We start from the raw sequence: 23,543 nt of genomic DNA on the forward strand, positions 1-23,543 counted from the left end.
TTCACAGGTTGTTTCGTTTGTTGAAAGTGTAATGTGTATTTGTAAATATTAAAGACGTAAATTATAAAAGTGGTTGGAAATTTACTCCAAAAGTGCATAAGAACTATCGATAGTGAAACATTAGATGAGTGAACATTTTTTCCAATCGTTCAAGCCCTAAAAGGTGCGTATAATTTGAATATTTTTGCGAGTTATATTTTTGTAACACCTGTTTTGAATGACAATATTTTATCGCTTTGTGTTGTTTGTTACTTCATTTCATTAGTAGTCTGACTTTAAACTGTACATAGTTTATCTAGGCTCGTAATATAAGTAGGCGTATCGTTTAAATTGGAGGCGTTCTAAGCCAAAATATTGGGTACGTTATATGGCTTAATTTGGCTTAACCTTGAGCGTTTATTATGTATTCGAGTGTCGTCAACACTGCTAAACGCTACGAGGTATGGACTTAGTACCAGTTACCACCTATGTTAGAAATGTGTATTAATTGATCCAAATCTCATGTAGGGTAACCTTTATGATAATAATAATTGCTCAATAGTGTTTAACAAAATATGTTACAAAAATAAAAATAGGTACATATTATCTTAGATTATAAGTAACAACTATACATTTTAATTTAATTAATTGTGAATGAAACAAAATACTCAAGTCTTGAAAAAAATATTATGCTGCATGATATCTAAATTGGTAGCTTAATATGTAATAACCAATTTGAAAATAAAATAATTCTAAGTAATTTAACCTTTCAACTTGACCCTTTGTTCCCTTTAATCTTTAAAACAACGCAACAGATTTTGATGATTCTTTGAGTGTTAGATAGCCCATTTATCGAGAAAGGCTATAGGCTATGTTTTATCACGGTAAGACTAATAGGAACGAAGAAATAGAGAAACATGTGGAAAAAACGGGGAAAATTATTTGAAAGGGCTAACTTGAACATGCTAATCTCAACAACTACTGGTCTGATTAGAATTCTTTCAGTGTTAGATAGCCCATTTATTGAGAAAGGCTATAAAGCTATATTTTATCACGCTAAGACTAATAGGAGAATTAAAAAAAAAAACGGTAAATTATTTGAAAGGGCTTATCTCGCAAACTACTGGAGCAATTTTTATGTTATTTGACACAGATAAGAAGTAGAGTGGACTTCACGTGGGTGAAGGATCATAGGCTTTTATATCGATTTTAATCATTTTTTCAGTGGCTAGCTACCCGTGCGATGCCGGGGCGGGTCGCTAGTTATAAATAAACAGAGTAGTAGGTATTTCCGCTATAAATAAAACTGATGTTAATAATGCAATCTATAAACAGATTTATGACTCATGTTTAAATTGTATGCATGATCTACGTATATAATTATGTTAAAGAGAACTTGTTACAATTTCTTGTATAGAAGCATAAACCAAATTTTATGTAATTTGTGTCATGTAATTAAAATGTAAATATTGCATCCTAATTACAATGAAACAGTGACTGGCTGTGGATTTTAGTTGTTCTCTACATATTATATTAGTTTAAACAAAATTTGGTGATGATCAAAAATTCCATAATTGCATAATAGGCATGATGACTATTTTTTTAAGGACACTTAAAAAATAGAAACATTGTTGAAAGAATGACTCTGATAGCTTAAAAATTCACCAAGATATGACCATTCAAATATCCCATAAAAAAGACCTGCCCGAAACGCTCCATACAAAGTGCGAAAGACTGACGTCAGTCTTTCGTAGTTTGTATGCATCGGGAGACAACTTTGTTCGACAGGTATATTAAATATTGCGTTTATGAAAGTGGTTTCATAACAAAAGTTGCTTTTAATTGCATAAGTTATCGAATTGTATACAAATATTAAGAAATTTAATTGAAAAAAAAATCGACTTCAATATCCAACTTTAAAGGCGCATAACAAAAAAAATACAAATGCTATAAAGCTGAAATTTTGGGAACACTTATTTTTTATCGTGATTTCTTTATTTTATTAACAAAATTCGCTTATCTTTGACCTTGTCATCATCCCTATTGTTAACATTAAATGTTTGATTATGTTTTTATTCTAAGTGGTGTTAAGATTAAAATCAGACAAACCATCAAACATCTTTACTTACATTTTTACTTTTTTAAATTGCAGCTGTTAGTGTACAATATCATAGATAAGCATTCCATATCATTTTAAATAATATTATGTGGGCAGAATAACCAAATGTATGCTGTCTCGAAAATCTTCACTTAGCATCCAAATTTTTTATATTGGGCTAAGCCATGTTTTGCTATTGGTGTACATATTTAGGCTGTATTTCTCAAAACCTATATAATATGTATAGTAAGTACATTGAACCATGAAGGGTCCTTCATGGTATTTGCACTTGCCATCTTTAACCTAGCAGGTTCATTGAACCATAACATCTACTTGTGCAGTCACATCAAGTTTCCTGACTTTCCCTTCTATATCACCATGCATGGAAGATTTGTGGTTAAACTGGTACATTTAGTACAAAAAACTAGGCCTTTTCATTTGTTGTGGATGATTTATACAGTATTATCAGAGTGAAGTAACCACTCCTCAAATACTGTAGTGCCTGGGACAAGATTTAAATGGTTTACATTTAATACAATACTTGAAAGAAATGTAATTATTTAATCACTAGATAGGGTTGCCATCTGTCCGGATTTCCCCGGATTTGTCCTAGTTTGAAGGGCGTCCGGGGTGCGTCCGGCCGGTTTTTTGAAAAGCGTCCGGGTAAAATCCAAACACTTTTGATGAGAGAAATTTAACTTTTAAGTAATGCAGCAATAAACGAAAGATAAAAACTCGCTAAGCATACATACGGTTTTTGCACGGACTTGAGTTAATTAGATTTTTACAAATTCTTCTTGGAAAAGCAAAAACTGGCAAGACGTTATCGTAAATACTGTTTAAGAGGTGTCCGGGGAAATGACCACATTTCGGCCAAATGTCCGGGAATTTTGTCGTGCCTGACCGGCGAAGCGAATTTGGGTGATGGCAAACCCTATCACTAGATGATCCGCAATTCCGTTTCGCCTTTTTTTCGAAAGGGTCTAAGGTACTGGTCTGGTTAAGACCATGGTAGTTTAATCGTGGCTAATAACTAGTCTGTTGCTAGTTGTTTTGGAGATAAACATGAGGGGGCCTGGCCCCCTCCCCTAAAGTCACTCGTGTGACATTCTAATCGGGCTATATTTGGGAGAGCTACGAAAATAAGCTATTTTTATCTGACGTGGGGCGATTTCGCCTAAATTCGTTTATTGCGAGTGAACTGTACATTTATTCGCAACAAAAACCATTTTATTCTATTTGTCCTTTCCTAGAATAGGGATGATGACAAGGTCAAAGATTAACGTATTTTGTTAATAAAATAAATAAATCACGGTAAAACATAAGTGTTTCCAAAATTTCAGCTCGATAGTATTTGTATTTTTTTTGTTATGCGCCTTCAAAGTTGGATAATCAAGTCATTTTTTTTTTCAATTATATTTCTTAATATTTGTATACCATTCGATAACTTATGCAATTAAAAGCAACTTTTGTTATGAAACCACTTTCATAAACGCAATATTTAATATACCTGTCGAACAAAGTTGTCTCCCGATGCGTACAAACTACGAAAGAGTGACGTCAGTCTTTCGTAGCACTTTTGTATGGAGCGTTTCAGGCAGGTCTATTTTATGAGATGTTTGAATTGTCATATCTTGGTGAATTTTTAAGCTATCAGAGTCATTCTTTCAGCGATGTTTCTATTTTTTAAGGGTCGTTCAATTACCAATAAGAAAAAAAAATAGTCATCAAGCCTATTCAAAGTATCTCCTTGCCAAATTTCATCGAAATCGATTCAGCGTTCGCGTTTATAATAATAATTAACCCATCGATCGTGGAATAACGAGACACAATAGCTTATCTATTTTTATCGCGGCCGGATGCGGCCGCTTAGGGCTTCATGAATATTAGTATGGGTAATACCAGTAACTTTAACAATTTAGGGCCTGATTACCACTGAGTACTGACTAATCACCGATAAAATTGGCCGAAAGCCACACTACTAGGTAGGCGTAACAAGGCCCTTAATATTATATTGTACTTGGAAATATCACTCTATCAGTCATGTTAATTATGTAGAACTCAATCTCCGACTTCTCAGTTTCAGGATCGCGTCGCCTAAACCTAGCTACGCCACTGCTATGTATCGAGATCATATTTTAGGTTCACTTCCAACTTTAACGTTAAGAAACTGCCCTTTTTAATTTCCTGGGTATCTAGTACCGTGTATTTCGTCAATTTCCAAGTACATATTTTAGTGCTCACTGCTCGTATTTCGTAAGTTAATGAATATTTTACGTTCTAGGTTCACTGGTTTGCCTTCGTGTCGCGGCGTATAAGCGGAGAAAGTGTCAATATATCGTACATTACACTTTACGTGACTTAATTTCATTAGCTTATGACTGCTCACGACGATAGAGCTGTGTACTGGGATTAAAATTGTATGAGAATGCTAGTTTTGAAATATTTTCAAAGCTACCCGCAATGGCAACCAGAACCTTACCAGACTTGACAAAGTAACAGAAAATCTGTCCCTTTAAGTGTTTTAGTCCGTGTGTTCTGTTTACTTACAGCATTATTGTAAGTGATACTGTAGTCTGTAAGTAAAGAGAAAGAGGTGTTTGCAATTTTTTTGTCTGAATAAAGGCAAAGTTTTGGAATTTTGTTGATGTTACCTATATAAATCTGACCTTGGCCTAGGTCGCTAAACTTAATTTAAGCAAAATTTAAGGCTGCATTCACATTAAAGCAGCATGAAGGCAGCCTTAGCCCGCGTTGCCAGATTTTTTTGTGCCAAGTCGGGACTTTGGAACTTTTTGAGTGAAAATAGCAGGATTATTTCTTCAAAAGCGGGACATAATAAAAAAACGTATTATAAAATCAAAAGTTTTCAATTTGTATCTTTTTATTTGACTTTAAATTACGTTTACGTGACAATAGGTAGCAAGAGTAGCCATAAAAAAATCTACCACTCTATCTCCCACACTCATCTTCATTACGCACCTTTCTTTCTAAGCACGCTTTTCAGACGTGCGCGTTTTCTGCTCGCGCGGATTCATCATTCAGTTTTGATTTAAAAATCGGGACGCCCCGCAAAAATCGGGACGTCTAGCAACGCTGATTTAAGTTGACCATACACTCCCTGACCTTCCGGCAAACTGCATAATATTATGGCTGATGTAATGTAAAAGAACACTAAAGCTGGTGATGATACCTTCAGACCTTGAATGCAACGTATCAGTTTCAGGACACAATTGCCCAGCACATGCACGTAATGCTTTTGTACTTGGTACGGTCGGGGAAAACGATAACGTGGGAAATGCTACAATCATTAGGTACAGCCTACAGGTCTTGTTTATTTTTAGTAATATTTATAAGTAATAAGTCGTAGTCCGTAGATGAGATGTAAACTATTCGTTTCCGTTCCCTAAACAGAAAAATCCTTATATAATACGTAAAATTATGAATGTGAAAGTGTGTCTGTGAGATAATAGAGATACCGATGCCGGGGAAAGGACATAGGATACTTTTTTATCCCTGAAAAATGTACGGTGAAGCGATAAACGAGTTGTGGCACAACGCCGCGCAGTTACAGGCTTCATCATCATAATGAAATGTAGAGTGCGGGATAAAGATGGTCTAGACCAGAGGTACGCAAACTGTTATAGTACGGTGGTGATCTTTTAGGAAATATAGGATAGTCTAAGCGATAAGTTGAGAATGGCGAAATATAGAGATAAGGGTCATAAAATACATATCGGAGTTTTTAACAAAAAACGTAATACCTTTTTTTTGGCAACCTAATTTGCTTATAACTTTTGCAATTTTTTGTGTGCTAATACACGCTTCCGGTACATTTTTCTAGACGTCTTCCCGAATCTAATGAGCTATCGTACGTATATATATGACCCTTATATTATTCCATATATACCTTTATATTTCGCCATTCTCAACTTATCGCTTAGACTAGGAGTCTGTAATAGTTTTCTATCCTCACCTAATTCAAGGGAAGCCCGTAACCTACTAGACATATTAAATTTAAACTAGCTGTTGCCCGCGACTTTGTCCGCGTTAGCACGTCCCAAGTATTATTACGTACAAAAATATTCAATGTACAGAATTGACCTTCCTACGATTTTATTATATTTAAATGTTCCGCGCGGCTTCGCCCGCGTAATTTAGGAATTTTACGCAACCGTACATTCTTCCGCAAAAAAACAGCCTATGTCCCTTCACGTGGTCTATTCTTCATGTTTGCCAAATAACATAAAAATTGCTCTAGTAGTTCTTAAGATAATAAGCAATTTCATATAATTTTCCCCGTTTGTTCCACATTTTCCTCTATTTGTTCGCTCCTATTAATCATAGCGTGATAAAATATAGCATATAGCCTTTTCCGACAAATGGGCTATCTAACACTGAAATAATTTTTCAAATCGGACTGTTTTTTCCTGAGATTAGCGCGTTCAAATAAGCCCTTTCAAATAATTTCCCTCGTTGTTTCCACACTTTTCACTATTACTTGGCTCCTTTTAATATTGGCGTGATAAAATATAGCCTATAGCCTTCCTCAATAAAATATGAGCTATCTAGCACTGAAAGAAATTTTTCAAATCGGACCAGTAGTTCCTGAGATTAGCGCGTTCAAATAAGCCTCTCAAATAATTTCCCACCGTTTTTTCCACATTTTTCTCTATTTCTTCGCTCTTATTAGTGTTGGCGTGATAAAATATAGCTTATAGCCTTCCTCAATAAATGGGCTATCTAACACTGAAAGAATTTTTCAAATCGGACCAGTAGTTCCTGAGATTAGCGCGTTCAAACAAACAAACTCTTCCACTTTATAATATTAGTATAGATTTTTCCACATTTTCCTCTATTTATTTGCTCTTATTAGTCTTAGTGTGATAAAATATAGCATATAGCCTTCCTCGATAAATGGGCTATCTAACACTGAAAGAATTTTTCAAATCGGACCAGTAGTTCCTGAGATTAGCGCGTTCAAACAAACAAACAAACTCTTTCGCTTTATAATATTAGTATAGATATTTCGTTGTAAGTAATATGTATATAGATTGTATTATTATTTAAAGTATTTTATGTTGTGATTGATTTGTTTATAAGCTTTATGGGGTTGGCATAGTGGGTCACCGACAAAACCCCTTAAATAAATTGATTAAAAAAAATAGACCACTTTCGTTGGACCCTTTTTTTGCGTTGGGGAAATGCGTTTACGCATCCGCAGTCTGGGGAAGGCTACCGGGGTATGTGGGACTCCCTGGGGGCGGAGGGCCGCGCCCGGGCATACCCACTAAAACCCCAACGGTGTTCCTGCTCTTCCGCTTAGGCAGACTTTCGTTGGACCCAGCAAAATTTTGAAAGTGGGGGTCCATCTGGACCACTTTGCGAATTACTGGTGTAGACTTAAGCCTATCGTACACTTGACAGACCGTCATAGTTTTTCTAAGTAGTTATATGTATAAAGTGGAATGTTCGATATGACTTATCAGCTAATGATCTACTTACTATACACTATCTGTGACGTCGATTTTGCCCATGTTCTTATCAATTACATTTAAAAATGTAACTAAATAGTGAATAGTATAGTGAGTCATTCTGTCATCTGGGAGAGCGATCAAGAACTTCGGCAGGTTTGTGTCGGCAAACCACCGTGGTTTGCAGACAGAAACCGTGTGAAATAATAGTATGAGTTAATCAAGGCACTATATTGGACTGATTTGACTGAAATTATACCATGATCTTACATAAATCGTGAGTGAAATAACACAGGTCGTAATTCTAGTGTTGGTGTCATAGTAAAGTTCAAGAAACCTTTGGGTGTGATCCAAAACTCTAGCAGTATACTGGTCATTCGATTTGACGAGATTTTCATTGGCTACCAAGAAGCCAGGCACTGCGCACTATACTGTAGATCTACCATGAGTTTAAAGCTATAGTATTTTTCGATACTCGATACCGACTACCGTAAATTTTTAGTATGGCAAATTTTATAGCGCCTCTAGAGGTTACTTGCGGAATTAAAATCGCTATACTAAATAATATTTACGTGTCGGTATCGAGTATCGATAACTATAGCTTTAAACTCATGGTAGAGCTGCTGTAGAGTTTAGGAACACACTGTTTTGTTTTCCTACAGTTATTTATGTAGGAGTTAGACGTAGGCAGTAGCCATATGGTGCGTACATCTACGAATACGAATACGAATCTTGGTGTCGTAGTTAGACACTATTACGTCTTTAATACGGAAATGAATAGAGCATACATTAGAATACATTAATTTTTGTTTAAACCTCTTAGGAAAACTAATGAGTTCAGATCTTAAGATAGGTACTATTAAAATTTAAACTAAATCTTCATACGCGGCAAAGTTCGTGTCAAGAGAAAAATTCTTTCTCCACCACGCACGGTGCGAAGAGTCCTTTTAGATTAATGGAAGCTGCACAACCACTATTTTATTTTGATCTCGCAATTTCGTTGCATCGAAATTCATTAAAGGAGTGAGCACACTGAGACGGGCCGTGCCGGGGCTCAGCGTGCCGGGGCTCATCGCAAAAATCCGCCTCCATACAATTTGTATGGAAGCAGAAATCCGCTGCGCACCGACACAGTGTGCGATACGCGATCCTTTTTATGGTTTAAGCGTGAAGAGCTGTAACTGATAGACATACTTAGCAAAAACAGTAGTAATTTAATATTAAACATAATATTATGCCCGATTTTAAAGGGTTTTTGAAAGAAGCTTATCTGTTCTCTAGGGTTTTTTGATTAACGTCAAAACATTGACCAATCAATGACGTTGTTGAAAAGATTATCTCCTGTCAAAGAAGAAACGGAGCATATTAAGCGATTAATATCTAAATGCTGAAGTTACAACCCTAGTTCATATATTTTAACACCTTGACGCAGACTATGCGACCTCATTAGCCGTACTCGTGAGGATTGTCTTCCGTCTACCGGACTAGTTAAGGCGCTGATCGCACTATTGTTGTCTACAGGAAGACTTGGAAGAAATTAGTTGAAAGAAATGCTCGTTTTACTACCTTTCTTTAGAGATAACACGTTCCGCGCGGCTCCGCATAATGAGTAAATTACAAGGGAACCATACATTTTAAGAAAAAAAAACCCTTCATGCTCTTCTCCGTGGTCTATTATATCTGTGCCAAATTACATAACAAATCGGTCCAGTAGTTCGTGAGATTAGCGCGAACAAACTATAGATAAAGGATTTCGTTTATGAAGATGTTTCAGGTTCATTTATTGGTACACGTTTTGACATTAGCTAATGAAAAGCGCTGTTGAACATACAAACCTCTGACAACACAACCTCCGAAATCGGGAGGCTTTTTTTTACATGGGGAATTAATGCTTTACGCATCCCCGGCGATTGGGGCTATCGGCCGGGGTATGTGGGACTCCTGCTAGTCTACCCACTAAAACCCCATGGTGCTCCACTCATCGCTTAAGAGGATACACCAGGGGCTAGAGAAATGAAAAAAAAGCACGTGTAATATCTATAGTTGTCTCCCTTACCTCAAGCCTATACCGCAGAACGCGATAGAGACAACTGCAGAAAATCCAGAAAATCAACGATTCGTTGTCCCCTGATTCCTTCTGCAAAACTTAACCGATTTAAGTACTTTTTTCATTAAAGATTAAAAAAAGGCTTGAGCTGTGTTCCTATGTTTTGCTTTTTTTGTATAATCTAGCCAAATCTGTTTTCTGGACGTTTGAACACAGCGGAAAATCTGGCCATTTTTTTGGGTTTTTGAACGTTCATATCTTATTTAATAATTAAATTATGAAAAAAAAAAGAAAACATAGGGACATCGTATTAGTAGTCGTAGATATTCAGGAAAAAAAATATAACTCTACTAGCATTATCCAGGGAGGAAACAGGGGACAACGTTTGTATGGAAAAAATGGCGGTGTGGACTCCTCTTAAGGTAGAGTTGCGGGTACGATAGAACCTACTGCAACTCCACCATGTCAGATGAAGGCTAGAGACAAAATGTAATATCATGCCTGTCGCACGTTTATCATTGAGGCTCCTTCTTACTCCCAAAAATAATTATACCTAGTGGCTAGTCCCATTATCGTATTTCCAATTTCAGTTTAAATAGCATGCAGTCTCTTTCGCTTACGCAAATAATTATACTTGCGAGTGGGACAGACTGACGAGTGACATTTTAATCAATGCACCGTTTTATTTTTAAAAGTCCTAAAAACGGAGCTATTAAAACATCCTTTTAGTCATGAAACGAAAATAAAAAGTATCTCCCGTATCGTTTGTACGTGGGAGGGTGTCACCTTTGTGTTTTGGCAGCGTACTTGTAAACAATTACCCAGGTGTACGCTTCCAGAAGTGTCTAAATTCTAATGTCTATATTAGCTTGTTTAATTGTATCTAAACATGGTATTGTATGCTTTTTAAGGGTACACAAGGAGCCGTAAAGGATGTGTTGAAAATATTAAAAAATATCCTTTAATTGATGGGAGGCCCTCGAAAGTGTTTTGGCCATTTTCAGATCTTCAAGAGTTTTAGTTTTCGAAAATAGTAGCAAAAAGTCCTAATAGGCCTGCGGAATTTTAGAACTAATGCCTAATAAGATGTAGAGACATTACTACTAAAATCATGGTAGAGCTACATGAATAGATTTGCTCTAGGTGCGAATGCTGCGGCCTACGAGTTAAGACATAATTATGACAATAATTCTATACATAAATGTTTACATTGGTAATTGATAATATTCCCAAAATGTTAGGTAATCCTAAAACGTGATTCAAAATGTTCTTTTTTATTTGCAGGGTCTTCGGATATGGTGATGGAAAGTAATTCGATAACGGAAAAAATAAATGATGGTAAGAATATTTAATTATATTTTGACTCATTGTATTCTTCATGTCCTAACTTCTAAAATAGTTTTGGGTTGTTCCTCGGCCTCCTAAGACCATATAAGAGGGTTTTTGTGGTTGGCTACCGCGACCGCCGTCAATCCTGGCTTACAGGAGTTGCAGTATTGGATAGTGGCGAAGTTCTATAAAAAAGTCCATCTCTAATTTTGTTAACTGTATATTTATATTGGCATATTTGAACATTTTGCATAATGCATATTCTTTAAAGCTATGTATCTAGTACTTAATAATTACTTTATTATTATCTAATTTATTGTTATTAAGGTATTCAGTTTATCTAATGAGTTATTCCATTATTATATTATTAAGATTAATAATAATTAACGCAATTATTCAGTTATTTAATGTAGAGCAATGCCAAATGCCGATTACGGTGTGATCAATACAACCTTCATAGTCTCTATGTAGTTCAAGTTAAAGGCTACAACGTATTGTTGTATGAACTTGTATGAGGAACATTTTGATTCTTCTTTGAAGAAAATACATCTAGGTTTTTCTGTCTTCACTCTTCGCTATAAATTCCATTATTATGCAGTAAACAAGTACATTTGATGGGCATTATCTGGGGGCACGGCAGTGCCCCAGCCAAGCTTTTTAGCAAAGGCACAAATATTCTGAGTAATCATACTCTTATTACTTGCATTTGGTAAAGTCTACAGTCAAGTTATAACACCAATAGTCAGTTCTCTATTCTGCTATTTTATTTCAATATTAACACAGCTTTGATCGTATCCGGATCCTACGAACAATAAACTATTATTCTCATCTACCAATCATATTGCTTCAGACGTTGGCCTAACATTTAATGCATTCCCCAAGGTTGACCATGGGCCATGAATCCATACTTCCACACTAATACATATATTACTAGCTGTTGCCCGCGACTTCGTCTGCGTGGACTTCAGTTATAGCGCGCGATGTCAACAAAATTGGTGTCAAAAGCTTTTATAAAAAAACCTTGGTACCCCTTAAATCAAAACAGCTGTGCAGTGTGCACATAATATTTCATTTTTTTTAATTATACTTTATATATTATGCCAAATTTTAAAGCTTATTTAGTCCCCCAATTACACAACTTTACCCATAAACTATTTATCATTGATAGGTTTAAGGTTACGTCACTGTATCACTGTATATAATAATATAAATTACTGACTTATTAAATAACGTAAAAAAAAAATAACAGTCGAAAAAAATCGAAACTCGAATGTATAATGATACCACCTCTAATAGAAAGATGTTGGGCAAGCGTTAGCGCGATGTTAGAGACGCACGGCGCCATCTAGTATAAATTTTTGGAACTAACTTAATTTGAACAAATTTTCGTATTTTCACCCCCTTACAACCCTTTTTTCCAGTTGAAAAGTAGCCTATGTCCTTTCTCAGACTTTAGACTATCTGTATACAAAATTTCATTACAATCGGTTCGGTAGTTTTGGCGTGAAAGCGAGACAGACAGACAGACAGACATACAGAGATACTTTCGCATTTATAATATTAGTATAGATAAATGCGTAAGTGTGTCTGTCTGTCTGCTACTTCTTCACGCCCAAAACGCTGAACCGATTTGCGGAAATTTGGTATGGAGATACTTTGAGTCCCGTGAAAGAACATAGGATACGTTTTATCCCGGAAAAATGTACGGTTCCCGCGCCATTAAGGGAACTTTGGCGCTACGGAGTTGCGGGCGTCATCTAGTGATGAATAAATTATACAGGCTAATGAACACTTCAAAGGACCTTAATATTCGTCTTTAAGGCTGCGTTTCCACCAGAGCTGAGCGGAGCAGTGTTGCGAGGAATGTGTTTTTGAGAACCAATAGCATCGCCGCGCTGAGCGATGTCATGGCAAAGTCATGTCAATGAAGCGATTCTATTGGTTAAGAGGATACAACAGGGGCTAGAGAAATGAAAAAAAAGTACGTGTAATATCTATAGCTGTCTCCCTTACCTCAAGCCTATACCGCAGAACGCGATAGAGACAACTGCAGAAAATCCAAAAAATCAACGATTCGTTGTCCCCTGATTCCTTCTCCAAAACTTAACCGATTTAAGTACTTTTTTCATTAAAGATTAAAAAAAGCTTGATATGTGTTCCTATGTTTTGCTTTTTTGGTATAATCTAGCCAAATCTGTTTTCTGGACGTTTGAACACAGCGGAAAATCTGGCCATTTTTTTGGGTTTTAGAACGTTCATATCTTATTTAATAATTTAATTATGAAAAAAAAGAAAACATAGGAACATCGTATTAGTGGCCGTAGATATTCAGGAAAAAAATTATAACTGTACTAGTATTATCCAGGGAGGAAACAGGGGACAACGTTTGTATGGAAAAAAGGGCGGTGTGGACTCCTCTTAAGGCTGCGTTTCCAACAGAGCTGAGCGGAGCAGTGTTGCGAGGAATGTGTTTTTGAGAACCAATAGCATCGCCGCGCTGAGCGATGTCATGGCAAAGTCATGTCAATGAAGCGATTCTATTGGTTAATTAAAAAACACAACATTCCTCGCAACACAGCTTCGCACAGCTCTGGTGGAAAGGCAGCCTAATTGCCCATGATCGATGTCGATTGTGGACGTTGTCCACAGCTGCGCGAGCATGGATATCCATCAAGGCTTGGACCTTGTGAGGCCTTTATGACTTTTATGAGAATGCCACTTTGTAGTTTTATTTTGCCAACACAAGAAACTGTGTAAGATTATTTTGCCGAAAATCTTAATTTATTTCTCGAGGTAATTTTGTGAAAAGCTGTAAAAAACAGATGTCTTGAAACTCTGATCCGACTTCGCCTAATTCGTCATAAAACGACCCACGCAGCGTCCGACATAATGTAGGTCGTGGACTATTTTATTTTTGTATGTAGATTAAGTACATACAGTGTTTATAAACGAGTACTGGAAATTAGACCATGTTAGAATAATATGGAGTTATTTAAATTTTTCTATGTAACAGATCCGTTTTCTTATTATGTATCAAACCTTATTCTCCTGTTCTGAGTATTTAACCTACTTCAAAAAAGGTTGCCACTATAATTATCGACTATTCATTTTGATTTTTGATTGATATATATATATATATATATATATATATATATATATATATATATATATATATATATATATATATATATATATATATATATATATCTTAAGATTTCGCACTTAACACCGACTTATCTCTGTTTAATAGCACCGTCAAATTAATGTGTAGTGTGACCCAGTCTACAAACGTCCATGTAACTTCTAACTATCGCGCGTTCGGCGTAAATCTGAAGGCTAGACAGAACGATATTTGACCTTGATTTCAACTCGACACTTCTTTATTAGTAAATAGTACCTGCATGTTAGGGGCAGAGGACGTTGATAGTAAGTATTCCTGTGCGTCAACTAGATGGCGTTTTTTTAGTGTATATATGTATACAGGTTTTTTTAAGATAAGAAATAACTTCGTTCCACTCGGGTGTCCCTTGACACCTCTCAAGTTTTTTTTTAAACTCCGAGACGTACTAGCGCCAAACCGAAGTTTTGATCCAGCAAGAACTTCGGCAGTATTACCATAATAATTCTGAATGCCTCATATATATGGACCGTTGCAAAACAAAGTTTTACAGCTGTTCAAGAACTTTGTTGATAGTTCCACTTCGGATTGATTGTTGCGAAGGCAATGTCAGACAATGGAGGCAATGAGGCGTGGGCAGGATGGGTTCGGCACAATACTGTGACCCTGGGCTCAGACAATACACCTTCACGTAACAGGAAGAAAATAGGATGTAATGAAACTATAGAATTCTACAGGGTGTAACAAAACTAAGTGATAATACTTCAGGTGTGTACATGTTTCTTGTAGAGAGTTTTCTGTGAAAGTAGCAGCGCTGAAAGACCGATTTTTTTTCACTTTTGCATGGGGAAACTCGTGACACTGCGGCGCTCGTCCATACAAAAGTGAAAAAAATGTTGTAAAGTATTATCAATTACTTTTGTTATATGATTCATCACAATTCACAATCAATAAACAGTTCTTGTTCTAAAACTTAAAAGTACGTCCGTTGTGCTTTAGCCTTTTACCTTTAGTTCTTTGACTTTCGTACACTGCAACCCTGTGCTGTCTCCCGCTATGTTTGGAAAGAGGAAATAAGAATATTTTCTACTCCTTTCCTATTTTCTACTGGATTAATTTATGTACGGGTCCCAAGTCATCTTCAGCATGTCCCTGATTTTGATCATATCAAAGACTTCTCGTGGTTGATTACCGCTGTCGATCAAAATACTGTTTTTGTTACAACTGGAGGCATTGGTTGCTGCGCCGCAGTTTTATACTTTTGTATACCGGTGTAATGTAATTTTGTTATGTAACTTTTCATATTTTGTTTTAGTAAATAAACCATTCATTCAAACCATTCGATCATTCGTTCAATTCTAGCGTCACAGGGGAGTATAGATACATACTCTCGAAAAAATCTACTTTCTGGCGCAGTCGGGTAAAAAATCGTAATGTTTTCAGAGCGGCTGCGACCAAAGGCAGGCGGTGACGTGATGCCGGAGCGGTCGGTGGCCATGGACCTCGACCTCAACTACGCCGCGCCGTCCAACCTGGTCCTCACTCCGGCACCGGAATGTGAGTGAATAATCCTGGAAGTTAAGATTAAAACGTGGGAGAGCCATGCTTCGGCACGAATGGGCCGGCTCGACCAGAGAAATACCACGTTCTCACATAAAAACGGCGTGAAAGAGCGCTTGCGCTGTGTTTTGCCGAGTGAGTTTACCGGAGGCCCAATTCCCTTTCCTATCCTCCCCTATTCCCTTCCCTTCCCATCCCTACCCTCCCTTATTACCCTATTCCCTCTTAAAAGGCCGGCAACGCACCGGCAGCTCTTCTGATGCAGCGAGTGTCCATGGGCGACGGAAGTTGCTTTCCATCAGGTGACCCGTTTGCTCATTTGCCCCCTTATTTCGTAAAAAAAAATGATAGGAGTAGCTAGTAGTCTACTACTAAATTCGTTTCACTGGGATTTGAGAAATTACCACACTTAGGGCCTGTTTCACCACTTACTGATAATGTGCCGGATAGGCTATCCGCATCTTCACACATACGACAGATTCTCCATACTTTATCTGTCAAGTTAAGTGGTGGATAGCCTATCCGACACTTATCAGGAAGTGGCGAAACAGGCCCTCAATGGTTTGGTCGCGGTTTGTCGATTCCAAGTCTCAAAATAAGCATTGTGAATCAGGCCTCTAGTCTCTGAAAAGTAGAGAATTGAATATATAGATCGAGCTGAAAAATTAATACTTTAGAAAGAATTTGGGCCTGATTACACCAACCGAGTCTCTACTCGGTGTGGCGAGACAGTGCAAACAGACAGTTTGATTGGCCGAGGGCACTGTCTCGCGAGTCGCGACTCTACTCGATAGGTGTAAAAAGCCTCGTAAGCGTCAGAATAAACTACATGCTAAATGCTAATACTTTGACAGTGAAGAGTTGAAGACACATACACGCCCCAAAGTATTGCCACTATGTTTTGTTACTTAAGTGTATTAATATTTTTAATCTTAAAACTAATATGTTGTCAGGTCGCAAGCTCTCCCGCGGTATATCCCGGGCAACAGACAACGAGGGCCTCGTGTGGGCGCTCCGCAGCAACACGGAGCCCGACCACAGCCCGCTGTCGGACCACATACTGCTGCTGCCGGACATATCTGTCTATCCGCCGGACTTCAGGTGAGAACAGACGAGTTCAGGCTCCCGCACAAAACTGCGAATTCGCATCGCATCGCAAATATCTGCGACTAAACTCATAATAAAAATGACATTGCGATTTGCGTTATGTGTGGGAGCCCTTATACCTTAAATGTCATCGGTATAAAGGTCCTTGAGTTTCTAGAAGATTCGAGGGTGACAAGGTCCGGAGAAAATATCTCGGAATGGGACTCATAGTAATGACTTATAGTATAGAGAGCGCTAAAGGGTTGTCATGTCCTGAAATGTCTTTCACTGTATTTAAAAAGGCTTTTTTGCCTTAATGTTTTTGAGGAAATAGCTGTAACATACTGTAGCTTTTTTCAACAAATATTGTGACGTTCACGGTTCAGCTTAGCACGTGCGACTGTTTTGAATTTTTCTTCAAAAACAAAGGTAACCAAACAAAAATTAATTAAAGCCTGAACCAATTTTTTTTAATCTACCCGCATTGTCGAAATTTTAAAATGTTGTAATATTTTATTGTTCTCATAAAGCTGCGCATGCACTGGATCGGAATCGGAGCGTACGGATTGGTTGCTTTGTATTGATTTGTATGGTACTGCGTGCACTGGATCGGCATTTCTGCGCCTGAGACCGGAATTTATGCCGATGACCTCATCCGCAGCCGCGTCTATGGGTCAATTTATATATTTAGTGCAGAGTCAAAGCGCATCGAAACAAAGTATCAAAACTGAACATAGCAAATCCAACCTTAACTCCAAAGCGTTAACGCACACATTTCATATATACATTAATAACTAAATTGCCGATGCGGAATCCGAATGCAGTGGACGCACCCCATCGGCATTTCGTAAATGACGACGCTCCGTACGCTCCGATTCCGATGCAGTGGACGCGCAGCTTAAAAGTGACGAAATGTCTTAATGGGAAATAAAGATCGTTAAACCGAACCCACTCTTAAGACAAAAATAAACATAAAGGATGTTATTTTGTTATTTATTTCGTACACAAGTCATAACAAGAGCACGACCTTAAACTTTTTGCCCTTCCTTTTATTTTCCTTGATTGTTTGACCACAAACTTGCACGTAAATCTAATGTATTATGTTTTATGACTCATAAAAGTACCCTCGTTTGTTTAATATGCGTTTTCTCACGTTTTTCCACTTAATAATTGAGTAGTAAGAATTAACATTTTAAAAGAAAAAGATAAATAAATTGCCTTAGTTCACATTTCATACAATAGTTATTGTGATTGCCAATAACTTTTAGTTCTTAGAATGTTGTTAATGATTTTGTAATTAAAATTATGTAATTGATATTAGATTGATTCTTTGTTCTAAGATCGTAGTTAACTACTATATATTTTTTATTGTCTAGGTGTCCCGGTTCTTAGGATACAGCCTAGCGACAGACAGCATAGTCTTAGTAAAAGGGTGCCGTTTTTATCTTTTGGGTACGGAACCCTAAAAAGACATAAACCGACGCCTGACAGTAGTATATAGGCGTTAAGGTGGAATAGCCATAGGTACATAATATATTATATTTCACACATGTGCTCTGATGAATTAGTATAAAAAAATTGCTAGTTTTCTCTCCAGAGTCGAGCTTAGCCTCATACAGCCATCGATTATTTGCAGCTCACGCAATTATTGCTGCCAAAATCATTAGACTTCCTTCTAAACAAGTCGGGTAAAAAGTTGTATGAATCATTTGAGTGTCGAATCAGCCAGCATGACAGACGTGGCGCGACGCCAACACGCGACCAGACGTTGAACCGACAGCCTTGTAGTTAGGTAACTGTCTTCCGTGATCTGTGTTCTATCATGGAATTATAGTATGTATAGGGGCATTTCAGAAATTCCGTAAGAAGTCTTGCCCACATTTTGCTGACTTAAAATAGAAATAATAATCAGCAGCTCAACAATCTTAGCACTTTTGTATAAAACATTAAACAGCTTGATTTTTTTTGTGTTAGACAATTTAATCTACATTATATACCTAGTTTACCTACCTAGTAAAAGTTTCTTACTTTTGAATATTTGGATACTATTTGAAAAAAAAAAACATCTGCTGCAATACATTTTAACATGTTTCCCATAACTGTGCACAACATCTGTAATAATGTCCATACAAAAGAACTATTTTTTTTTCAGTTTTTTTCCTATCCAGCTGATTATATTCAGTTCTACTTGTATAACAAATGTTACTTTTACCATTCCAGGATATACATCGAGAAAGATCTCCTCGAGACAGCCACACTAGTCACTTTAGAATCAGCGAATATCCTCAACTGGTGGCGAACGGGCCGCGTTCCCGGAGCTCCTAGACTATTGCCGTTAGCGACATCTGGTGACGGCAACTGTTTGCCACATGCTGCCAGCTTAGCGGCTTATGGCTTCCACGACAGACTGCTGGCTTTGAGGACGAAGCTGCAAGCTTTATTGTCGGGAGAAAATGGAGAGGCGTTGTCAAGTAAGTAGATTTGGGCTCCTGGATAAACTAGCAACCTCTCGCGACATTCTATTAATGTTAATTGACTATAATTAATTTATCATTATGTTGTAGATAACCAAATTAGGCTAGTATGCCTTCAACGAAATTATATATAATTTATTCTACAAACCACATAATAATAACCTCTCAAAAGCGCTAGAAATTTCGTGTTACAGACTCCTCTTACTTCTTATAAACTCTAAGATTACATGTTACGTCGTTTTGCCACTTTTGTTAAGGCTTCTTACAGACCAATGTCAGCCAATGTCATTGCCAACGGCAGATGCAACTTCAGCCGTCGACGCGTTGACGGCTGCCGTCGACAAGTGTCAGGTGCATTTGTATCTGCCGTTGGCAAGTGCCGTTCGTTTGTAAGAAGCCTAAGCCATAGAGCCGCTCAGCTCATTCTCAACTTCATCTCTCTACTAAGTAACCAGGTATTTTGCCACTTTTCAGGGGCGATCGAGCGGCGATGGCGGTGGTCGGAAAGCCAGTCGCTTCGCGCAGCCGGCTTGCGGCTGTCAGAGGCGGAGTGGCGGCGCGAGTGGGCGGACGCGGTGCGGGCGGCGTCAGCGGAGCCCCGTCCTCGCGCCCCCGCCGCCGCGCCGCATTATGCGGCTTTGGAGCACTTACACGTGTTTGCGTTAGCGCACGTTATGAGACGACCGGTGATTGTGTTCGCTGACGTCGCTTTGAGGGTAAGTAGCTATGGACTTCGAAGGCGAGGATAAGTACCATATTGTCAAGCTGCGAGAAATCGGGTGCTAGGATTTAGGAAGCTTTATACCCAACGATAAAAGAAAGTAAAATAACACATACCCGCACATGGCCGAGCCTTTATAAAATATGTGTAATAATAGCGAAGGTGACGTGCTACATATTTAATTTGCGCAGTCGTATTCCCTTCCCCTCCCTTCCCTACCCTTCCCTATTACCCTATTCCCTCTTAAAAAGTCGGCAACGCACTTGCAGCTCTTCTGATGCTACGAGTGTCCATGGGCGATGGAAGTTGCTTTCCATCAGGTGACCCGTTTGCTCGTTTGCCCCCTTATTTAATAAAAAAAAAAAAGTCGTGTCTAGTTTTTAACCAACATAGACTATAAAACAAAAAAATGCACTATGTTATTCGACCTTTATGAGGCGAGAAAATAGCAATAATTTAATTTACACATGATTACTATTACAGGACTACAGCGGCGAGCCAGTAGCTCCAATCCCCTTCGGTGGCATCTACTTGCCACTGGAGTTGCCACCGTCACAATGCGGCCGCTGTCCAGTGCTGCTGGCTTACGACGCTGGCCACTTCTCGGCTCTGGTGCCAACGGAACCCCTACCCAGAGACGGAGCCAGGGTTCCCTTGGAAGACCACGCAGGAAACCATATGCCCATACGGTAAGTGGGATAGATGTACTTTTGACTTTTGTATGTGCGCTAAGAATATAATATAATTTATTATTATTTTTAACAAAAAATTAAAACCGACTTCCAAGGTAAAAACAATAATAACATCCTTATAATATGAACTAAAAAGTATTAAATAATTTTTCCTATCTAATAGTGCCTTTTTCCGAATTCGGCTAAAACTCTACTATTTCTGTACTCAATCTTCATCATTTTGAAGTCGGTACCAGATAGCTGAATCTTCAGTCTGCCAGAATATTTGAAACTTTTGGAACTGAAAAATTTCGAAAGTCGGTTCACAAACCGCAGAGTAATCGTTGAACATACACAAATAAAAATAAAAAATAAAAATATCCACAGCCGAACATATAACCTCCTCCTTTTTGGAAGTCGGTTAAAAAGATACATAACTGAATTGATGCTGAGAAAATAAAAGTAATGTACTTACTTATAATTAACTAGCTGTTGCCCGCGACTTCGTCCGCGTTAGTATAGTAGATCACGTCAAGTATTATTTATTGTAAAAAATATTCAATGTACAGCATTGACTTTCCTACGATTTTATTATATATAGATGTTCCGCGCGGCTTCGCTTGCGTAATTTAAGAAATTCACGCAACCGTACATTTTGCAGCAAAAAATAGCCTATGTGCCTTCACGTGGTCTGTTCTTCATGTTTGCCAAATAACATAAAAATTGTTCATTTTCCCCCGTTTTTTTCACATTTTCATCTATTTCTTCGCTCCTATAAGTCTTAGCGTGATAAAATATAGCCTATAGTCTTCATCGATAAATGGGGTATCCAACAGTAAAAGAATTTTTCAAATCGGACCAGTAGTTCCTGAGATTAGCGCGTTCAAACAAACAAACAAACAAACTCTTCCCAAATATAATATTAGTATAGATAAGTTTCACACACTATTTTAATGGTAGAATGGAAGCATCACATAAATAAGATAACACCGTTGTAAATGTACTGCATTCTGTGAATAAAATATTTGATTTGAAAAATAGTTTATATTCTAGAAGTGTGAGTAGGGTAGATATAGTTTTGTGTGTACGAGATAAAAGTAATGTAGATGATATTGTATTGTTTGTTATACATTTACCTAATTAGATATAACAAAAATATTTAAACAACACAAAGCTGCACAATATTTTGTTACTGTCAGCGACATTAAAAAACGCTCTCGGTAGACAAAGAGTAAAATATTGTACTGACTACCAGTGTATCTGTTGTGTATTTCAATCAATCAATAATTACACAGCGAATAACTTAGGTATACCAGCTTGCTGTCTCTTTCTGTCAATAAACAACTTAAATCTTTATGGCAATATAAATTTTGTATGTATTTTCAGATTCAACGTAGACCCGGGAGATGATTTTAACTGGGACGAGGAGCCAGACCAAAAAACCATAAACAATCTGCTACCAGACGAATTCCAACGAAACGCCATGCTAGCCGCCTACTTAGATCTAGAAAGAGTGGAATGCCTAGCTCCTCAACCGTCAGAGGAATTAAGAAGATCACTAGATGCGTTGTCGACTAAAAGTTCCAAACAAATGAACTCTGTGGTCAAACAGTTTGGGAGTATTGGCCGATCTATGGGCAGTAAGTTGAAGAAGAATTTCGGGTCTATGGTGAAGCTTTCTAGCAAGAGTAACAATGATGATGTTTTGGTCCGAAGGCCGTCTACTTGTGAGGTGTTGTGCTGCAGAGTGTTGGCAGCAAGAGCACCGGTACAGGAGGAAATGGTGAAGAATTACTTGAATGAGGCTTGGATAGGGTAAGAATGTTTCCTGAAATTTTTTAAAGCAAAGTATAGTATGGATTTCTCTGTCTATTCTAAATCTGTGATTTTCATTCAATTTTTCTAAGCCAATTAACAATTTTAAATAATTAAAAAATTGGGACGTATCTAAGGCCGGTATAAATAGTCAGTACTCAAGATGCATCTCGATCTCAAGACGCAGTTCGGCTCTATGATTGGTCCAAATTTTGACAGCCAACCAATTACAGACCGAGATGCATCTGAGTACTGACTATTTATACCGGTCTAAGTGCCACGGCATCAAAGTTTCTACAACTCGAAGATATGAAACACGCAGATGATAAGCTAGTTATAACAAAATACCATCTCGCTTGATCGAAATCGCATAAAGATTTAAGGCCCATATCAAAGGGAGACTCCCTTTGATATGGACCTTAAATCTTTATGGCAATTAATTATTAAATATAAAAATGAGTATACATACTTACCCACAAAATATACATAATGTTTGTGACTTTTTACAGATACACGACAGAACAAAACCGAAAGGAGCAAGATGCGCCGTCTCAACCACGCTACGGCACAGGCCGGTCTCAGTTTTACACGGAAGCTGGCAACGCCGCGCACGCCGCCGCCCGCGCCGCTCCATCTCGCTCCCGCACTACCGACCGCACGCTATATCTGTCTCGCTCTACCTTCTACGACGATCGCCCCCCTTCGCCCCGCCCATGCCGCGCGCCGCTCTGTCCGTACTTTGGAAGCGAGGCGTATGACTACTATTGTTCGCGGTGCGTGCGTATGAATTGATATCTGTCCCGCTCTAACACGTAGCGGTATGATTCTATCTCGCTCTTGGGTATGATATCTGCGAAAATATAATGTACAGTGCGTATTCGGTTACCGAACCTAACCTAAAGGTTGAATTTTTTTTTTATTTCACTACAATATTTTCATAACAAAGTTCATTTTACCGCCTTAAATTATTAGTGTTTTATTTAAAAAATATATGTTACCAGATCGGTATTTTTAGAAATTATAAACCGTTTTTAACAAACGTCGAAGATATTATTTCCTTCTGCGAAGTGGTAACATATAAGTATAAATGTCTAATTATATTTAAATAAAAACGTTTTAAAATTTAAATGTTTAAGATTAGGCAGGGTCGATAAGAAAAGCTTTTTAAACT

At 37.7% G+C, this 23,543-nt stretch overlaps 1 protein-coding gene and 1 long non-coding RNA gene across 2 annotated transcripts; one reads left to right on the plus strand and one right to left on the minus strand.

Annotated features, from left to right (window-relative positions):
• On the plus strand, window positions 1-23,250 carry LOC121734514 (OTU domain-containing protein 7B-like). Its single transcript, XM_042125141.1, has 9 exons — window positions 1-163; window positions 10,883-10,936; window positions 15,489-15,602; window positions 16,559-16,706; window positions 18,912-19,162; window positions 19,640-19,881; window positions 20,370-20,575; window positions 21,944-22,372; window positions 22,882-23,250. The coding sequence occupies exons 2-9, from the start codon at window positions 10,894-10,896 to the stop codon at window positions 23,162-23,164; spliced, it is 1,716 nt and encodes a 571-aa protein (XP_041981075.1). The 5' UTR covers window positions 1-163; window positions 10,883-10,893; the 3' UTR covers window positions 23,165-23,250.
• LOC121734515 lies at window positions 5,858-23,332 on the minus strand. The gene is made up of 3 exons (XR_006036716.1): window positions 23,242-23,332; window positions 21,459-21,461; window positions 5,858-5,871 (listed from the first exon to the last, which is right to left on the minus strand). It is a non-coding gene; the product is annotated as an uncharacterized LOC121734515 (long non-coding RNA).
• Between the last annotated feature and the right edge of the window lie 211 nt (window positions 23,333-23,543).

This window comes from Aricia agestis, chromosome 15 (genome assembly GCF_905147365.1).
Source record: "Aricia agestis chromosome 15, ilAriAges1.1, whole genome shotgun sequence".
In the NCBI taxonomy this organism is placed as follows: Eukaryota; Metazoa; Arthropoda; class Insecta; order Lepidoptera; family Lycaenidae; genus Aricia; species Aricia agestis.